Raw genomic sequence first — 17,954 nt, 5'->3', positions numbered from 1 at the left:
CATATTCTAAATCGTTTTATGTCTTCAACATTTTCCCACCCTCTTTAGCAAATCCAACTCCTTGTTCTTAAACATACTCAGGAAACCACTGATAAAGATGAGAAGCAAAACATTCAGGAAAGCAAACAGTTTTCAGATGTTTAAGCTGAAAAGAATTTCTTATTGTTGTAACAAGAGACCAAAGTTCCTTCCCTTCTTCCCAACCTTTAAGTATTCTCAATTAATTTAAAAATTTCTTTAAATTGATTACATCTTTTCGATTATTTAAGTGAATGAATTTGGGGCCAGGTATTTGGGCAACACTTTAGAAATTTCACTTCTTGAGAGTTCATTTCTCACGCTGGTGTCCTGTGGCTGGGTAGACAGCACCATCCACACGTTAGCCCTGACGAGGCTGCAGAAACCCATTTGTGGGCCTGCCCTCAGAGGTGGCAGACACTGGCTGGAGATTCTCCATCTGGTTCTCCAGCTCTTTATTCTGGAGCAGCTGGGTCCCTGCGGGTTGCAGCCGACTGGCTGCTTGTTTTCTGTACCGCTTTTGAGCAGAATAAACTTCACTCAAGGAATAGAAGTAGCTCTCCCCCTCAGCCATGTAAAAAAATGTTAAAAATTAAAAAAACAACTGATCGGATACCTTGATATCATACACATACTAAATACAGTTGCAGGTATCACACGGGGAGCAGGAGTACCTCAACCTGGGTACTGAAAGCACAGAAGGTCAATGAGACCATTGTGTAGGCTTCAACCTACTTCACAGAGCCAGGACGTTGCACAGAATCAGATCCGGTTCATTCCTTCGGTGAATTTATTCATTCAGCAGTGTTGAAGAATATTTGTTAAGTACTCTATCTTACACCAGACACTGTACCAGACCCTGGTAACAAAGTAGACAGAGCGTAGTTTCTGCTTTGGCGGGCTTATGGGGCCTGGGGTAAGCAAGACAGGAAAACAAAGTATTTGCACATCTTAGACCAAGTACAGGCCTCCCAAATGTCCGTTCACGGAGCTGCAGGTAGACCTGACTACTTCCTACCCTCTCTTTTCTTCCTGACTCCTTAGCTTGGTTTACTGGTCCCTTCCCTTCTCCCTCTCCTCTCCCTTAAGGCAAGACTTGAGACAATTTTACTGGGTCTAGAAAGCAGTGTGGCTTGGGGAAGCAACTGTGAAGGCAGATTCTGTATTCCTGTAAATCTCAGTCATTTGCTGGTCTGGCTGGGAGTTCAGACAGCAAAGTTGTGGATGTAAAGATAGGACAGGACCCCTGTCATACAAAGAAGGTCATGGTTTAAAATGCTTAAGATCATTCCATTTTAAAGTCATCTTTTTTTAAAAAAATCATTTTTTAAAAAAATAACTGACGCTAGCTTCTAGTTTTAGAAGCTGCCAATTGAGAGCCCCAAAGAATATGACACTTGATGTGTTCTTAAAAAACAGAACCAAATTTAGGCCTTAGGAAACTTAATTTGAAATAAATGTAAAATAAGTCTCTCTTTCCTCTTTTTGACCTTTGCTATGTTTCTCCCTGCTGAAGTGGACAGAAACAGATAGCATACCTCTGAAATATCAAAGTGAAAGTCTAGGGTTTTTCCAGGTAATTCCTTAGAAGCACTGGTCCACACTCGATGTATTTCTATCTTTGAGAGGTCACTCTGCTGGTAGGAAGGCAAAACTAGGCTGGCAGATCGAGAAACTACCAGCTTCAGGATATTCAAAGCTTCTCTCCAGTGAACACTCTGAAGGGAATAAAATATTCAATGGTTAAAAACAATTTCATTTTAAAAAAAACCAAAGAATCTACTGCTAGCTACCGAAACTTCTTATGACCAGTCAGAATTCACTGACTGAAAACAGTGCAGCAAATTCCATCCTATGTAAAAGGCAAATGACATAAAAAAACAATTTATATATAAGAGGAGATACATTTAGGAAACAAGCAAATACAAAAATTGCAAATTTTGTCCATATTTAAATAAACTACCATTTTTGCCAACGTGGTACCTCCTTCACACGAATAAAAAAGTCCCCCAGTGTATTTAGGCTATCGACCACTCACTCTTTCTCAAAACTCTCCCCACCCCCAGCTTCCAGTCTTCCTTGGTTGTTTTCCTACTCCCCTAGCTCCTGCCACCACCTTTGCTTCCTGGGCGCCTCTTGTCTTCCCACTTCAAATCTTCCTCATGACCTAAGCCAGGACTCTGGGAGCCGTTCTTAACTCCTGTCTTTCCCTGCCTCCGGATGAATTGCTCCCCTCTCCATTCCTGCTGGCAGTGGATCAGCTGAATCCTCCCCAGCCTCTGCGTGGACTATTTCAATGGCCTCTTAACTGGCCTCCCTGCTTGCGGCCTCTATTGAAGTCCAGCATACCCTCCCCAACCATGGTGATCTTTCTAGAACTCTTCAGACCGAGCCCCTTCCCTGCCTAAACTTCTTCAAGGGCTCCCTCTGGTGGGCGGGGTGGAGTCCACACTCTGAACACAGCCCACAGGAGTACTCTCCCCCAGGCCGGCCCTGGAGTTCCTCACACCAGGCAAGCTCTCTTTGCCACTGTGTCTTCACTGATGTTATTCCCGTGTCCCGGAATGCCCTTCCTCTCCTTATCGGCTTATCCCAGGCCTACTCTTCCTGAAAGACTCATTTGTTTTGCCATCTTTGTCTCCCTGACAAACCCCAGGCAGACTGATGGGCTTTTCCCACAAAAATATTGAGCATAGATAAACTAACTTGGTAAAAGTTATTATTATTATTTACCCAGCCTTGGGAATAAGAGCACATGAAAGAAAACACATTTCCTTCACTGTTAAGTTCTGCACAGGGGAGGTCATGATTTGGATGTGAAATTAGCCGCCATTCAAGAGAAGATATTGAGTAACAGAGATAGCCCACAGGCCTGAGTTAGAATAGGCAGCCTAGTCAAACAATTTTTTTTTTCCCTTTTTACCAGGGGCACATGATTTGTAGAAAAACGTGAACCGAACCCCTGGCCCCCACGACTTCTGTGAAGTGAGAAAGGGCTACTGAATGCCTACTAAGTGCACGACGCCTTTTGGAGAAATGCCACTTGAAAAATGGAAAATAAAGGCTTGGAAACCATTTTTAGCATTAAATAATGTCTGCAAGCAATGTGATGTTGAAGTGACGATAGGGGAAAAATGTCTAAAATTTACACTGTATGGCTTTATGGATGAGTTTAGCCAGACAGAACCTTGCATCTGCCCTTGAACTCTGCAACTCACCAAGTACACGCCTGTGTTTATTTGTTGTAGTATTTTCAAGCACACTGAGGCAAGTTGCTCAACCTCACCTCCCTCAACTCTAAAGTGACAATTTTAACCCCTGAATTAACCCTTTGCATGTGGAAACACCTGGCCTACAACCTGGCACACCTGAGTTCCTTCTCTCTTCTCCTTCTGTGAAATAGGATACTACAAATACAACCCTGCTGGGCCCTCCCAGCCAGGTGTGTGCCTTTAATACTCAGCCCGTAAGCCCCAAGAGGCAGAAACATGTCCTCTGAGGGCTCGGGAGCTCACCAGGGCTGGTCCTGTCTTTCCCTCACTATACCACTCGGGATGTGGTCAACCACAACTGACTGTTCTCAGTGGCTTAGAGATACCAATGCACGAGTGTGCACCCAGTGCAGGCTGGCATGACCACAGCTTTGCAGCCAAGTAAAAGCTACAAATCCTCAGTCTTTCTGGAATGACTCTCTGGAAACAACCTCGTTTGTAAGTGACGTTATCCAAATACTCACTTGCACATATTTTTCAATGGTCTTCAGAACTTCCACATTAAACTGTTTTACAGGGACGACGGACAGGTCCATGTAGCTGAGCAGACTGTAGATCACCTGGAGGAGGGGCTGCTGCATACTGGGGAGACCCTTCTCCAGCAGCTGTGGGAGGCAAGGCATAGTGTGACACAGTGTGATACCAGCCTGTTCATACAGGAGCACCAATGCCTCCCCACACCTTTATGAGCGCACGTTTCCTTAGGAAGGAAAGAATCCTAACCACTGAACAAATGAAGATATCATTAAAGGCAGTGTAAGTAGTTCTGAATATACAGATACCATATCCACAGTGGAATACAAGAAACCTCAAAAGGAAAGCATCAAATACCACTAATTATTGGAGATTACAAAGTAACACAAAAGACACAAGTTATTAGTTAGCAAACTGGCAAAGTTTCCCAAGTGAAAATAGTATGGTTGACGATAAAAGATGGGTATTCTTACACATCAGTGGAAATGTAACATGGATAATTTGGCAATTGGCCTCAAGAGTACTAAAAACAGTTTATAGCTTTTGAAATAGTAATTATCCTTCTAGGAACTTTTCCAAACCTATAGACACTAAGATTTATATATGAGATTTCAGCAAGGCATTATTTATAATGGTAATAAACCCACAAAAAACTAAATAAGAAAGCTCTGCAAGCAATATAAATGTTGAACACTAGGGAAATGGATACAAAATTATGGTAAATTGGATGATGAAACATATAATCAAGAGAATGACATTTTTAAAGATTTTTATTTATTTGAGAGAGAGAGAGAGAGAATGAGCAGGGGGAAGGGTAGAGGGAGAGGGAGAAGCAGACTCCCTGCTGAGCAGGGAGCCCAATGCAGGACTCGATTCCAGGACCCTGGGATCATGACCTAAGCCAAAGGCAGATGCTTACCCCACTGAGCCACCCAGATGCCCGAGAATGACATTTTTAAAGATAGTAAAGGCTATCGGATAATATTAAGTCAAAGAGGAAGGATATGCAATTTCTGTATAGTGGATGATGCCAAAATCGATGTGAATGGGTGGGTGTTACAGAGAAATAACAATGGAAAGAAATCTAACAAAATGTTAACAGTGTTTCTCTCTAGATAACATAATGATTTTGGATGATTTTTTTTTTTTTAATCTCCCCCTCCTGTTCTTTTCCCCACTTTTCTGTACCTACTAAACTTTCTTTTATGGACATATACTATGATATCAACACTATTTTAAAAAAAGAAAGCAAAATAATGAGAAGATTTATGTGACAGACATCACGATAAAAAGTTACTGTTCAAAACAAAGAACTGTAGAAATGATTCAAATAAATGCTGAAATTCCACATCAAAAGTGGTCAGAAGAAGTAACTGAGCAGTTAACACATGAGGAAATGAACAATTTGGAAAATCTAGTGCATGGAAAAGTGAACATTTTTCCTAGAAAGGAAATACACAAAGAGAATAATTTTAAAGTACCAATAAAAATATAAAACTGAAAAAAGGAATAAAAGGGATAATAAAATACAGTGAGGATATCGGAAAACACGTTTATACACTGTTGGCAGTATTGTAAATAGGGGCAATCTCTGTGAAGACCAATTTCCCAAATATGTAGAACTAAATAATGTATTCATGTATCCATGCCCTTTACGTGAATAGTTACTTTGGGAAATGCCACCAGAAGAAATCACCTGGATGTTATCCGATAAGAAGTCTACATAAAAGGACCATTTGTAATAGAAAAAGATTATGAATATAAGCAACAGAGGAGATGTTTAAGCACATTGGGTTACATTAACCTGTTAGAATCCCACAGTTGTTGAATGTGACACTGTGTGAGCACAAAGTTAATGCTACGTGAACGGAGCAGGCTCACAGGAAATACTGACCGTAGCTACCTAAAATTACATGTATGTGCCTGGCCAACACCTGAAAGAGCACATGAGTACTTGAATTAGGATTTAATATATACTGTGGGGAGTGAAGTTTATAATAAAATTTTCAGTGACAGTTTGTGACAAAGGCCCAATAGAACAAATTAGGTAATCCGTTCTCATTTATTTTTATTGTGGCAAGATGTACATAACCTAAATTTAGCACTCTGACCACTGTTAAGTGTACAATTCAGGGGCATGAAGTGTATTCATACTGTTGTGTAACCATGGCCACTATTTGTTTCCAGAATTTGTTCATCATCCCAAATGAAAACTCTGTTAAATGTAAAATGCTAAGGCTCCATTACCCCGTCCCCAACCCCTGGTGACCACTGTTCTACTTTCTATCACTGCAGATTTGCCTATTCTGTGCACCTCACAGAAGTGGGTTCCTGTTATATTTGTCCTTTTGCGTCTGGCTTCGTCCACTTGGCATGATGTTTTCAAGGCTCACCCATGGCGTGCTATGTGTCGATGCTTGGTTCCTCTTTAAGTCTGAATAGTGTGTATGCATGCATATGCCACATCCCATTTGTACTTTTGAAACCTCATGTCTAGTGATCCAAGCAAGTCTTACCTCCTTGCTAACTTACACTTCACTTTGTTTTAAAAAAAGGCATCGTCTGCCTTCATAAGCAGGGCATTTACGTTGGTTGTCCCAGTATGTGTGTGCTTTCTTAGTAATTCTTGCAGGGACAGATGTGACCAAGGTGATTATCCAAAGCAGCAGGGTGGCATATAAGAGAGGCTCCTTAAAGTGCCAGGGATGGGATGGAGTGTGGAAAGGACCTTTGGCTGTTGACAGTCTGAATGCCGCTCACATATTGCTGACCCAGACCGCAAATCAAAATCCTGCAGATCAGCTATCAGTGTTGATGGATAGGGCAAGGACCCTCTTCCAGGTACAAGAGTTCAGTCTTGTGGAGCCTTTCAGAGGACGACTGACTCTCTAGCCTATCTGCACCCTGTTCTGGTGACATAACAAAGAGAAGTTAGAATGTACCATCCTCGTCACTTCTGAAAAGGCCCTAGCAAGAGGTATGCATGCACATCCCTCAAGCAAAAGCAACGGTGAATATGCTAAACCGAGGTGACTGTTACGGCCATTTCACTCAGATTTCACGACCTTGTGTGTTAAGCTAGTGAGTGACCAGAGGTGCTACCAGAATACATTTCGTCACTTGTCCGATATGCTATGTATTTCCAGGACGAAGGACATGGGGCTTGGAACCAATGTGCTAGAAACACAGTTGTATGAGGACGAAAGTCCCATTCAAGTTTAAAAAACAAACTTAAAGATGAAGATAAAAAGCTTATTTCAAAATAGATGCTTTGCTAATTGGTTTAGAGCAAACAACGATTAAACATACCAAGTCACACAGTAACCCCCTAAATAAGATTTGAACACCTGGAGTAATTAGGATACAATTTCCTCATTTCTGGAAGGTACTGACAGGTATTAGTGCAGTAAAAATAAGGAATTTAAGTTTTTGAGGCAGGTATACCCCAGTTCAAAGGCTGGCTCTGCCACCTTAAACATGTGGCAGGTTATTTAACCTGGCTGGGCCTCAGATTCTTTGAGGATAGCGTCCTCATCACTGCATTGTTGTGAGGATTTAAAATGCTTCATACAGCATCTACGATAATATGTAATAGGCACTCAATAAATGAAGAGATTATTATCCATTCCGTGTAAATTTTTTACCCATGAAAACTATAGTGGGTATCCTTAACTGAAGAGCTTACCTCTGCCAGGTAGGTCACCATATTCAAGGTAATGTCAGCGTATGCTTCGTGAAGGTATCGGCAGACCACGTTGACCCACGTGGCACAGTCCCTCGTGTAGCTGTGTGTTTTATAGAGAGTCATGACATGTGCAAGATTGGAAAGTTTGGGATTCTTTTCTTCCAAACACACCTTTTAAGAGAAGAAAATCAATTAGGGATAAAATAGCCTGATGAGCAGGAAGATGTGTCAGAAATTTTGCTGTAAGACTGCAATGTTTGCAGTTGTGCTTTGGAATCTGGAAAACACATTGATACTTTTTTTGTGTGTGTGTGTGTGTGTGCAAGATGCAGAAGTGCTTATCTTAGTCATTAGCTAATATAATTTTCACAGATTCTTTCCACCTGTCTTCTCAATAATGAAACCACAAGACAATGTGCGTTGGCTACTCAGAGATGTGAATTACTAGCCATATCACAGTTATGATTTTCAGGTTTTGTGAAACTCATTTCCCTTTCAGGGCAATTTCTGCTTAGCATTGGACCTTCCGGAAGGCCTGTATGGATCCACCTGAGTGTGGCGGCAGAAATCATACCTGAGCAATCCTTTCGGCTATATCCTTGCAGAACTGATTGGGATTTTCAAAATGTTGGATCAGCTGGGGCAGGAGACACAACACATTCAGTGGAAACCCTGGATCAGAGAAGATGCAGTAGAGATAGCTGAATATGGTGCATTTTAACTGTTAACCGTGGGAAGGAATATTGCAGATTTCTTCCCAAGGTGATGCAAAAGCAGTCTTTTGAACCAGTTTTACTGTGATCTAACACAAAATCCAGGAAAAAAAGGGTACAACCACAATGACACCAGTTATAGAGGAGGAACTTGAAGTAGATGGGTAATTCTGAGATATGGTGACTATCTTGCTATGGGCTGTGAATCAGGATGACTGGCAGAGATTTTAAAAAGCAGATTAAAATGAACTGAAGCGCTAGTCTGAAACTTTTATCAAAAACCGTATTTTAAGAAAAGCTTGTATGAGAGGGCATAGGCCAACCAATTTAAGTCTTACTCATGTAATGTAATCAAAAAGACTCTTTAAAATGGTAAGTAATGGCTTAGTACCACTGTGTTAAGCTCTACCTTCATGAAGAGAAGTCTGGGCCACATGCCATGGTATTAAAAATATGGCTGGTGATTTGGCTTGATTCAAAATGATAGGGAACCAAGCAAATTTTCAAGAGGGGGAAAAAAAAGCTAAGAAAACAAGAAAGATTTAGGAGTTAAGAAAAAATAGAAAAAAGGTTTATCTGTACAAGAACAATGGAATAAACTGACAGTACCTGTGATTTGATCTGGAAAGTACAAAGAAATCATTAATATATAACTTCTGCCCCTGTTACGCTATTGCCTTAAACATGTCTCCCACAATTTAAATAGTTTTAAGTAAGAAATGACAAACTACTCCCAAAGAACAATTTCTAAACAGAATTGTTGAAAGTACTAAGCCCATTACCATATTACACTCAACACTAACACAACCACCACTAGAACTGCAAGAGAATGAGTGATGTTGGCCTTACCAATGGCTTGGGATGAATCCACCATGGATACTTTGGATACTGGTGTGAGCAAACTGAAAAGCTGCAGGGTCAAGTCGGTGGTGGTGAGGGAGGTGAATCCTTTCAGCAGCAGCTGCTGCAACCCTGAGAAGTCTGACCACTTGAGCTGTGCCTGGAGTTTTTCAAGTTTTTCTCGGTTCTCAGCTTTATCAAGTGGCATGTGAGCCAGTAGCCTGTTCAACAGCCTCAAGGCCATTAGGTATTCAAACTCAAAATCAGATTCCATCAAGGCCACTGTGACCCAAAAGATGGTGGCCAACAAGTTGGTTGGATGGTTTATGTGTGATGGGTCTGAGAGGCTGTCCTTCAAGGAAGATGAGCTTCTTGTTTTTGAGGACAGGCCTTGCTGGGTACAAGCCTGAATTCTGTCCAGTGTGGCACTCCGGGGTGGGTCTGAGGATCGGTCGACAACACCAAATTTCTTGGGCACAGAAAAGCTTCTTTGATGCCGGCTCCGTTCTGCGGTTGCCGTATTGCCACTGGCCGCCCCAGGGTTCACATTTAGTTGTCCTGTGCTCTTTCTGCTTGCTGTTAGTTTAGTGCTAGAGCTTAAATCTGGTGATGAAGAGCTGGGTATAAAAGTAAAAAAGTTCAAAAGAAAGCCAACATGCTTCAGTGAAGAGCCAGTCCTTTTAAGATCCACTGACAAATAATAAGGTAGGGAAATCGTTCTTTGGAAATACTATTATTTTTTTCTCATATGCTTAAGCTTACAGGAATAAACTTTCTATTCCTAAACTTAAAGCTATGAAAAACAAAACAATGAGAAACCTCACGAACAAAACAGCAACAAAACCTAATACTGACTTACTGAAAGGCTAAAGAAGAGCAGTTGGTGGTAAAGTTTACTGATCTTTCATTTATATTTTTGTTTGACTTTGGGCAGGAGTAATTTAGAAATAGAGTATACCTGATAGGCACACAATTTAATATTCTATTAACTGACTGATAAGAACAGAAATGGAAAGGATATCATCTAGAAAGAAAAAAGTTAGTAACTGCATCAAAGGAAATTTTTTATGCTTATAAAATATCTATGAGAAATGATCTCTAAGCCTATTTCAGGCTGAAAAGATAAAACTCTTCATCAGTATTCTTGCTAAATTCTTACTGACTGAGATAAATCTGCAGGTTTATATAGAAAATGTGTATGATGTTAGGTATCATACTAAAATCACCTATCCATAAAAAATGCTCAACTTAAAAGTGAAACAAGGCTCAGCGTGATTTATGATAACATTACTGACTCAATTTCAAGCAAAATGAGCTCAATTATACAAACAGAATACAGAATTGTGAATGACTTGAAATGGGTAAACATTGGCAAGAGCAAAAGGAACAAAAATAAAAAAGAAAGATCCTAAGATAGGGATTTATTCAAGTAAAATCAACATTAATTCTAACTGTTTTTATAGTGATGATTCAGATGAGTTTTGTATATATTCATTCAAAAATAACATTTAGTTTTGGTTTCTGTTTATAAGGTAATAAATAGGATAATTATTAAATAAAATTTGAAAAAGTACTCAAAGACATAACACAGAAAATGAAAAAGTATTAATATATGTATTATTTTAAAGTAACATTTCTCCTCTATCTTCCTAATGTTTAAAAATACTTATATAATGTGTATATATTGGGTGCCCCATAACTTTCTCTCTTTTTTTTTAAACTAAAGAAAAAGTCATATATCAAAAACTAGATGTGTTCTTTGGACTTTGCCCAAAGTCCAGGCATCTCTCAAATATTCAGTCCAGCCTATTTGATTTCAGGAGTCATGAAGCTGCTTCTCACCGAGATAATACCGTTAAGAGATCGCTGTTCTTCAAGCAGTCAGACAGGTTATCCACAGCAGCTTCCAACGTAAGGAGTGCCTCCATTACGTAACCCTGCCAGACATGCAAAGATAACATTTTGTACTGCTTAAAACTCCTGCTCACTTCCTGAAGATAAATTTAATTAACGCAAACTTTATTCAGTCTAATGTTAATATTACTGAGGGCTAGACAGCCATTGTTACTGTAACTGACCAAGTCTAAAAACAAATTTTAAGGGCCACTTAGGAAATGCAGATGGCTTAGCTGTTAGGGAGTCACAAAGATCTATTTCCTGAGATCTGAGGTCCTGAACAGCTCAATCTCATTTGAAATCCAACAGGGAGAGGGCAAGGCTAAAGGTGGCAGTCATGGCCCCTTGCTGAGGGGGATGGCGGGCATTTGAAAGACAGAGTGGCAATGTCTCAGCCAGAGATAAGAGCTGAGGTATGAGAAGGGCTGTGCCTCAGTGATATTTTGAAGAGCACATCCAATGGCTGGAAAGAGGAAAAGAGGCTAGAATTCACAGGTGTGCAGGTCTCCTGGGATATAGTAGCTTTTCTGATGGAAAAGAAGGGAAAGAAGGGCTTGGCTCAAGCTGCAGAGCTTGTAATGCCCTTGGCTTTCAACCAGCTCCCCAGTCCTTGGGCTCTACCTACAGGGTCTTTCTTCTTGTGGTATCTACTCCCTCCATTACTTCTTCAGCTCTTCTCAGTGTACTGAAGGCTAGCTATACAGAGAGGGGTAGTGCTTTGCATAGACATAATGGAGATCCCTTCTCTGGGTAGGGAGACAGCACAACTGCATCCTAGGTTGGTGACAAAAAGACAAAAACAATACAAATAATTCCCCGATTCCCCGTCAAATAAAACCAACAACAAAAACCACCAAGAAGGAGTCCCTAAGGGATTTTCAGTGGTTGGCTCAATAAACCAATAGCCACTGGATTTCTAGAACAATGCTCCTTGAAGTGCTTTTTGTAAATATAAAAGTTAATCTCTAAAAATTTTTTAAAATAAATTATATATGCCCAAATGGTTGGAATAATTGCGAGAGAAAGAAGGCTCAAAGAAAGCTGTTAAGGCTTCATCTTTGACATGAGAGAAGGAGAACGCGTTCAGTGGTCTTTCCTTCCATACCTGAATCTCATCTCCATGTTCTCCGATCACCTCCACCAGTCTGGAAAGAAGGTCAGACAAGGCGTGTGCTGACAGAGGTTGCTTGAGCGCCCGGAATATCTGGAAGGACCGACCGGCATAGTGCCTTGAGGAGCTTGCAAGGGCCGTCTGCAATGCAACTTCACTCAAATGTTGCTCCAGGTGGAAACCTAGGCACCAAGGGGCCAGAGGTAGGTCAACTCATACTCCTCAAACCCTGCGGTCACTAGTTATCTATAGGCGTAAATCAGGTTACCTGCACAGAGCTGCCTCCTGGTGGTACTTGTTTAGGAATTAACCATTTTAAAATTTAAAAACCCCCCAAATTTGGATAGATCTTCAAGAGGCATAGCGCAGTAGAAACAGTCAGAAGCTTTGAAGCAAGATGGTTCTAGCTTTGAACGACGGGTTTTGAGACGCTGGGAAAGAAATGTATTCTCTATGAGCCTGTTTTCTTATTTTTAACTGGAGAATAACAGTATCCAACTCCTAGAGTTGTTGTAGAAATTCAACAATTCAAAAAATGCTTTTAGTACAGCGTCTGACACATAATACCGACTCACAAATGTATTCTTGTTTGTTGCCCTACTATTTTTCTACACTGTTCTTCTGAACTCCTTTTTTGCATGGAATACTTTGACTCCTGTTTTCATAAAAGAATGTGTTGGGAACAAGTTTTCAGAGTACTTGTGTATGTAAAAGAAAGCTGTTAGTGGATCTAGTCAATTTTAAACACAACCAAAGCCTATAGCAAAGTCACTGCTCTTCAGAATAGTCCATAAATATGCAGATATTGAAATGTAGATGTTGCCAAGAAGGCAGCGATCATTTAAACTCTCGCCTGAATATTGGTTCTTCCAATAGCATGAAGGTCGTCTCAGTCATCAGAAAACCACTTGATCAGATGGAAAAGAAAATGTAAGGTAAAGCACATGATTGAATTCTGGACCACTATCTGTACTTTCTGCTGTGTCTCTGCAGGAGAAAACCTGACTACAAAGTCAGAGGACATGATGGAAACAGTGATTTTGGCTGTCTCTGTGATCTAGAGGGCTCTGTGGTACATTTGATTGTCACATAAAAGTGCATCAGGAAGGGGCGCCTGGGTGGCTCAGTTGGTTAAGCGACTGCCTTCGGCTCAGGTCATGATCCTGGAGTCCTGGGATCGAGTCCCGCATCGGGCGCCCTAATTGGCGGGGAGTCTGCTTCTCCCTCTGACCCTCCCCCCTCTCATGTGCTCTCTCTCTCTCAAATAAATAAATAAAATCTTTAAAAAAAAAAAAAGTGAATCAGGAAGGATAATTTAATGTCATTGTTCTTAGCTGCTGCCAGGCTGTTTGGCCCTAGGGACCTGTAGACTATATAAGAGAATGTTCCTGCTCAGCAGACAAAGGGTCCTGGAAAATGGACTTAGGCATGCATACTCAGGGTAGTAAACACAGGATTAAACCCATACAGGCCGTTCAATGGATGGTGTTTCAAAACACAATTTGTTACCTTCATTTTGTTTTATTTTCCTACTTAATTTTATTATGTGTGGGGTTAGATTCTCTGTTGATGAACTAAAACGTTATTTATATCACCATGGACCTGAAGGCTAGAAGGACGCTAGGAGGATTGCAGAACCCCAGCGCAACTATGACAATGTCCTTAAAGAAAGGCTATTTAATGTGTCACACAGCAACCCTACATTTCCCAGCTTTTCCTGCAGCTAGATGTGATCTCATGGCCTGAGTTCTGGCCAGTGGAATGTGAGAAGAAACCTTGGATGCCACGTTTGAGCTTGGTGTGGTGTAAATCCCTCCTGAGTGATCCTCCACCTACGCTCTTCCTCCACCTGCTGGTTGGGTGAGGAGGGTTAAGGAGAGGCCTCTGAGTAATGGGGGTGACAGAGCCACAGGACGGAGGGTCTGTGAAGCGCCATGTGGAAGGCCACTGGACAAACATCTACGCTGACCTGTTATGGGATCTAGAAGTAAGCTTCTACTATGTTAGCCTCTGAACTTTGGGGGTTGTGTGTCATAGCCACTATGCTACTCTAATACAAGCGTCTCCCGGAACACGTTTTATCCTGCTACAGTGGAAACGGGCACAAAGCAAGGCTGTACAGGGAAACAGTAGTGAGTAAGAGTATCCGGGGTAAGATGTGGAAAGACAGCCTCTAAGCACCCTCTGAGGAAACAGTAAAGGGATTTGTGTGTTTTCTCATTTTTATTATCTTCATACAATCTAAGGTTTTAGACAAATTAATGGTTCACACACAAACAATAAATTTCTTCCTTTGGATTATGTTCAATTATTAAATGACTTTTAGGGAAATACCGAGGTAAGAGGCCTTAATATTTCAAAAATATTCCAAAGGAGACACTCAAAACGAGAAATGTGAATCCTATTCCTGAAATGAGTTTCTCCTGTCAGTTTATCAGTATTTTTTTTTTTTTTTGAAAGCACCCTGTGATAACTAGAAGAGATGTGACTAGTCTGGAATGTTCCGAACTGTGAGGTGTGCTAATCATCAGAGGAGCTGGGAAAGCCAGGGAGCCATCTTTCCTGTGGCCAGCCTGGTGTGGGGGAAGAAGGTATGGACACTTGTTGCATCATGCTGGGGAACCAAATTTAAATTTCACATGCAAACCGGCCCTGCCAAGTTGAATCTAAATGGTATACAGCTAAGGGCTTAAACATCACGATGCAGCTATAGTCTAAATAAGAATCATACTGTGTTCAGAATATTGAATGATCATTAGCATAGGAATTACTAGCAAATACTCTCAAAGTTAACATTTTATCACAAAATTCTTTTTCTAACCAGTTTTCAAGTCTGACAATTTTTCACAGCTGAATCTGAATACAGTCAATAAGATTTACTACTCATGCCCTTCTTTGTTGTGTAAAATTTAAAAATTTGAGTATACTTGACACACAATGTCACACCAGTTTCAGGCGTACAACATAGTGATTCAACTTCTCTATATGTTATGCTGTGCTCACCAGAAGTGTAACTACCATCTGTCACCATACAACACTGTTACAATATCATCGACTAGATTCCCTATGCTGTACCTTTTTTCCCTGTGACTTATTCATTCCATAACTGGAAGCCTGTACCTCCTACTCCCCTTTACCTATTTTGCCCATATCCCTACTCCCTTTGTTCCAGCAACAATCAGTTTGTGCTCTTTATTTATAGGTTTGCTTCTGCTTTTATTTGTTTATTCATCTGTTTTTTAGATTCCACGTATGAGTAAAATCATATTGTTTTGTTTTTTTTTTCTCAGTCTGACTTACTTCACTTAGCATAATACCCTCTGGGAACATCCATGTTGTCACAAATGGCAAAAATCTCATCCTTTTTTGGCTGTATATATTATGATACATTCTATTATATATTCCATTATATATGTTTATTATGTATATGTATAGTATGTATATTATATGTAACGGAATATACATGGAACAGATATATATCTACATCTATACATACACACACACGTCTTCCTTATCCATTCATCTATGAGTGGACACTTGGGTTACTTCCCTATCTTGGCTATTGCAAATAATGCTACAATAAACATAGGAGAGCATGTATCTTTTCAAATTAGTGTTTTCATTTTCTTTGAATAAATGCCCAGTACAAAATTACTGAATCACTTGATATTTCTATTTTTAATGTTTTGAGGAAATTCCATATTGTTTTCCATGGCGGCTGTACCAATTTACATTCCCACCAACAGAGCCTGAGGGTTCCTTTTTCTCCACATCCTTGTCATTTCTTGTCTTTTTGATTCTAGTCATTCTGATAGGTGTAAGGTGATATCTCATTGTCATTTTGATTTGCACCTGATGAGTAGTGATGTTGAGCATCTTTTCATATGTGTGTTGTGTTATGGCCTTCTTTAAATAAAATTAATATTATAGGGCATAGTTTAATTCTAGTAAGGTAAACGAAGCAAGGAGAACAGTGACCTTTGGGAATTATTTGATCGAGCATAATGCAAAAATACAAGACATTAACAATCATTCAGTTAGGCACATCTGAAATAAACCTCAAAGCTCCCCAATGAATATTCTTTTGCTATCAATGCTCAATGCAGAACTATATATACTATATAATATATATATATACATATATACACACACACACACACACACACACATGCTATATGCAGAACTATATATATATGAAGTGTGTGGTCATAATGGGAAGAATATGCTCCATTACATGGAATGTTAGAAGTGGCATTTGGGGAAACAGGATAAAGTACCTGATTTGGAGTCTTTAAATACAGATACAACATGACGTAGAAAATTAGTGAGCTGTTCAGCACTCTTTGAATTTTGATTTTTGGGTGTGATGTCTTCATGGCACCAAAGTGGACCAAATGCCCTTAAATAAAACATACAAAATGTTAAAAATATAACCATTTAAATATAATCATTTTGCATTTTTAAAACCATGTATGCAGTTGTAACTCCCAGGGCACCATATGATTTTTAAATTTTACTGATTAGTGTGGGGTTAATTTCAGTCTTGTAAAGCTTAAGAGCATACTCAAAACAGATCTAGTTAATTTACGGAGGTATATTTTTTCTTATGTTTTACTCACAAAATGAAAACCTCACAAAATTTACTCACGAAATTAAAACCTCTCAATTCACCAGAATAGTGTTTACACATAATAGGTGCTACATGTTTGTCAAATAAAGTGATATAAAATGTTAATTAAAATATAGGTACATTTTAGATTTGCAGAGATAATTGCTTTTATCAGGATCATATCATCAGGCTATCAAATACTGTAGAAACAAATTGAAGATACAGCCTCTGATATGCACTTGGTTTTCAACAGGAAGAACAGGATGGAGCCGGATGTGAGAATTTCAGAGACCACTCTTCCCAACATGTGAACATGTGGTACTGACGGTGTTGAGTGGTGAGCATACTTTGATTCTCCGCAAACCATTCAGGTCTCTGAGATACCCTGGTTGTAGGCACCATCAGCCCCCTTCTGAAGCTTCCTGTTCATTAAAACCTATACTGGGCGGAGAGCTGCAAAGAATACTCTGAAATTAACTGAGGAAAGAAAATGCTTTTCTCATTTTTTGCATTAATTGATACATTGGTGGAAGAAAGAAAAATCGTGGGTATCAGATAACATCTACACAGACTAGACTTCCAGGATTTAATGCACTGAGAAAGGAGAGCAGCTCCTCCCCCATACAGCATGGTTTTCTTAATAGAAATACTGGACCCTGGGATGCTGGAAATTCTGAAGCCTTACAAGCTAAATTGTTCAGTAGGAGAACCAGAAGACAAAGAGACAAAGAACAGGATTGCTTGCAGCTTTTCTTGATTTTGATCATCAGTTTGCTTCCTTTCCTATCATGCTTCCTATTGTTTCTGACTTCCATTTATCAATGACTCTGGATTAGATGAGCAGACAATGGTTCCCTCTGCAGCTGCTCCTGGGTTGACCATGGCTAATATATTTGGTTTCCAGAGCGATGTGCTTTGCCAAGTCTCAGAACTCCCAGATCCTGGCAGCTCTAATAGATGATTAAAGTCATCCTCAGGGTGGGGCGCTACTGTGTCCTGTCTCCATCTGCTGCATTGTCTTTGTCCGTGAAACCTCCTGCCCATCAAGTGTGCCATCAGTGGGATCTTAGACAACTTCTGCCAGGATCTACCTGGTGCACAGACTCCAGCAGATGCAATTTTGAAGAGAAAAGAAGGCTTTGCTAAAGCTGAGAGCTCGCTTTTCCATCTGTGTGGTTTTAAACGGGTAACATTTCCCCCCAAAGAACAACCTAAAGACAGGCCCCTGTCTCCTGACCCCTCACTACCTGGTCGTCAGAAACTCAATGAGCTTGTTTGCCTTCTCATCCGCTTCAGCAGTTGTGTCCGTGTCCTCCACTTCCTGGGTCATCTGCGG

At 40.3% G+C, this 17,954-nt stretch overlaps 1 protein-coding gene across 1 annotated transcript in view; it reads right to left on the bottom strand.

Annotated features, from left to right (window-relative positions):
* Positions 1 to 17,954, bottom strand: part of FRY (FRY microtubule binding protein) — a 241,551-nt gene that overhangs the window by 48,627 nt on the left and 174,970 nt on the right. Inside the window, exons 35-43 of the mRNA XM_081815497.1 lie at positions 17,866 to 17,948; positions 16,287 to 16,408; positions 12,004 to 12,191; positions 10,845 to 10,939; positions 9,012 to 9,619; positions 8,024 to 8,121; positions 7,450 to 7,620; positions 3,755 to 3,895; positions 1,557 to 1,736 (exon numbers count right to left, since the gene is read on the bottom strand). Coding sequence (XP_081671623.1) covers positions 1,557 to 1,736; positions 3,755 to 3,895; positions 7,450 to 7,620; positions 8,024 to 8,121; positions 9,012 to 9,619; positions 10,845 to 10,939; positions 12,004 to 12,191; positions 16,287 to 16,408; positions 17,866 to 17,948 — 1,686 coding nt within the window. The remainder of the gene's footprint in view (positions 1 to 1,556; positions 1,737 to 3,754; positions 3,896 to 7,449; positions 7,621 to 8,023; positions 8,122 to 9,011; positions 9,620 to 10,844; positions 10,940 to 12,003; positions 12,192 to 16,286; positions 16,409 to 17,865; positions 17,949 to 17,954) is intronic.

The sequence above is a fragment of the Leptonychotes weddellii genome, chromosome 3 (genome assembly GCF_054177405.1).
Source record: "Leptonychotes weddellii isolate Sample4059 chromosome 3, ASM5417740v2, whole genome shotgun sequence".
In the NCBI taxonomy this organism is placed as follows: Eukaryota; Metazoa; Chordata; class Mammalia; order Carnivora; family Phocidae; genus Leptonychotes; species Leptonychotes weddellii.
This window is presented reverse-complemented; position numbering and strand designations above follow the sequence as displayed.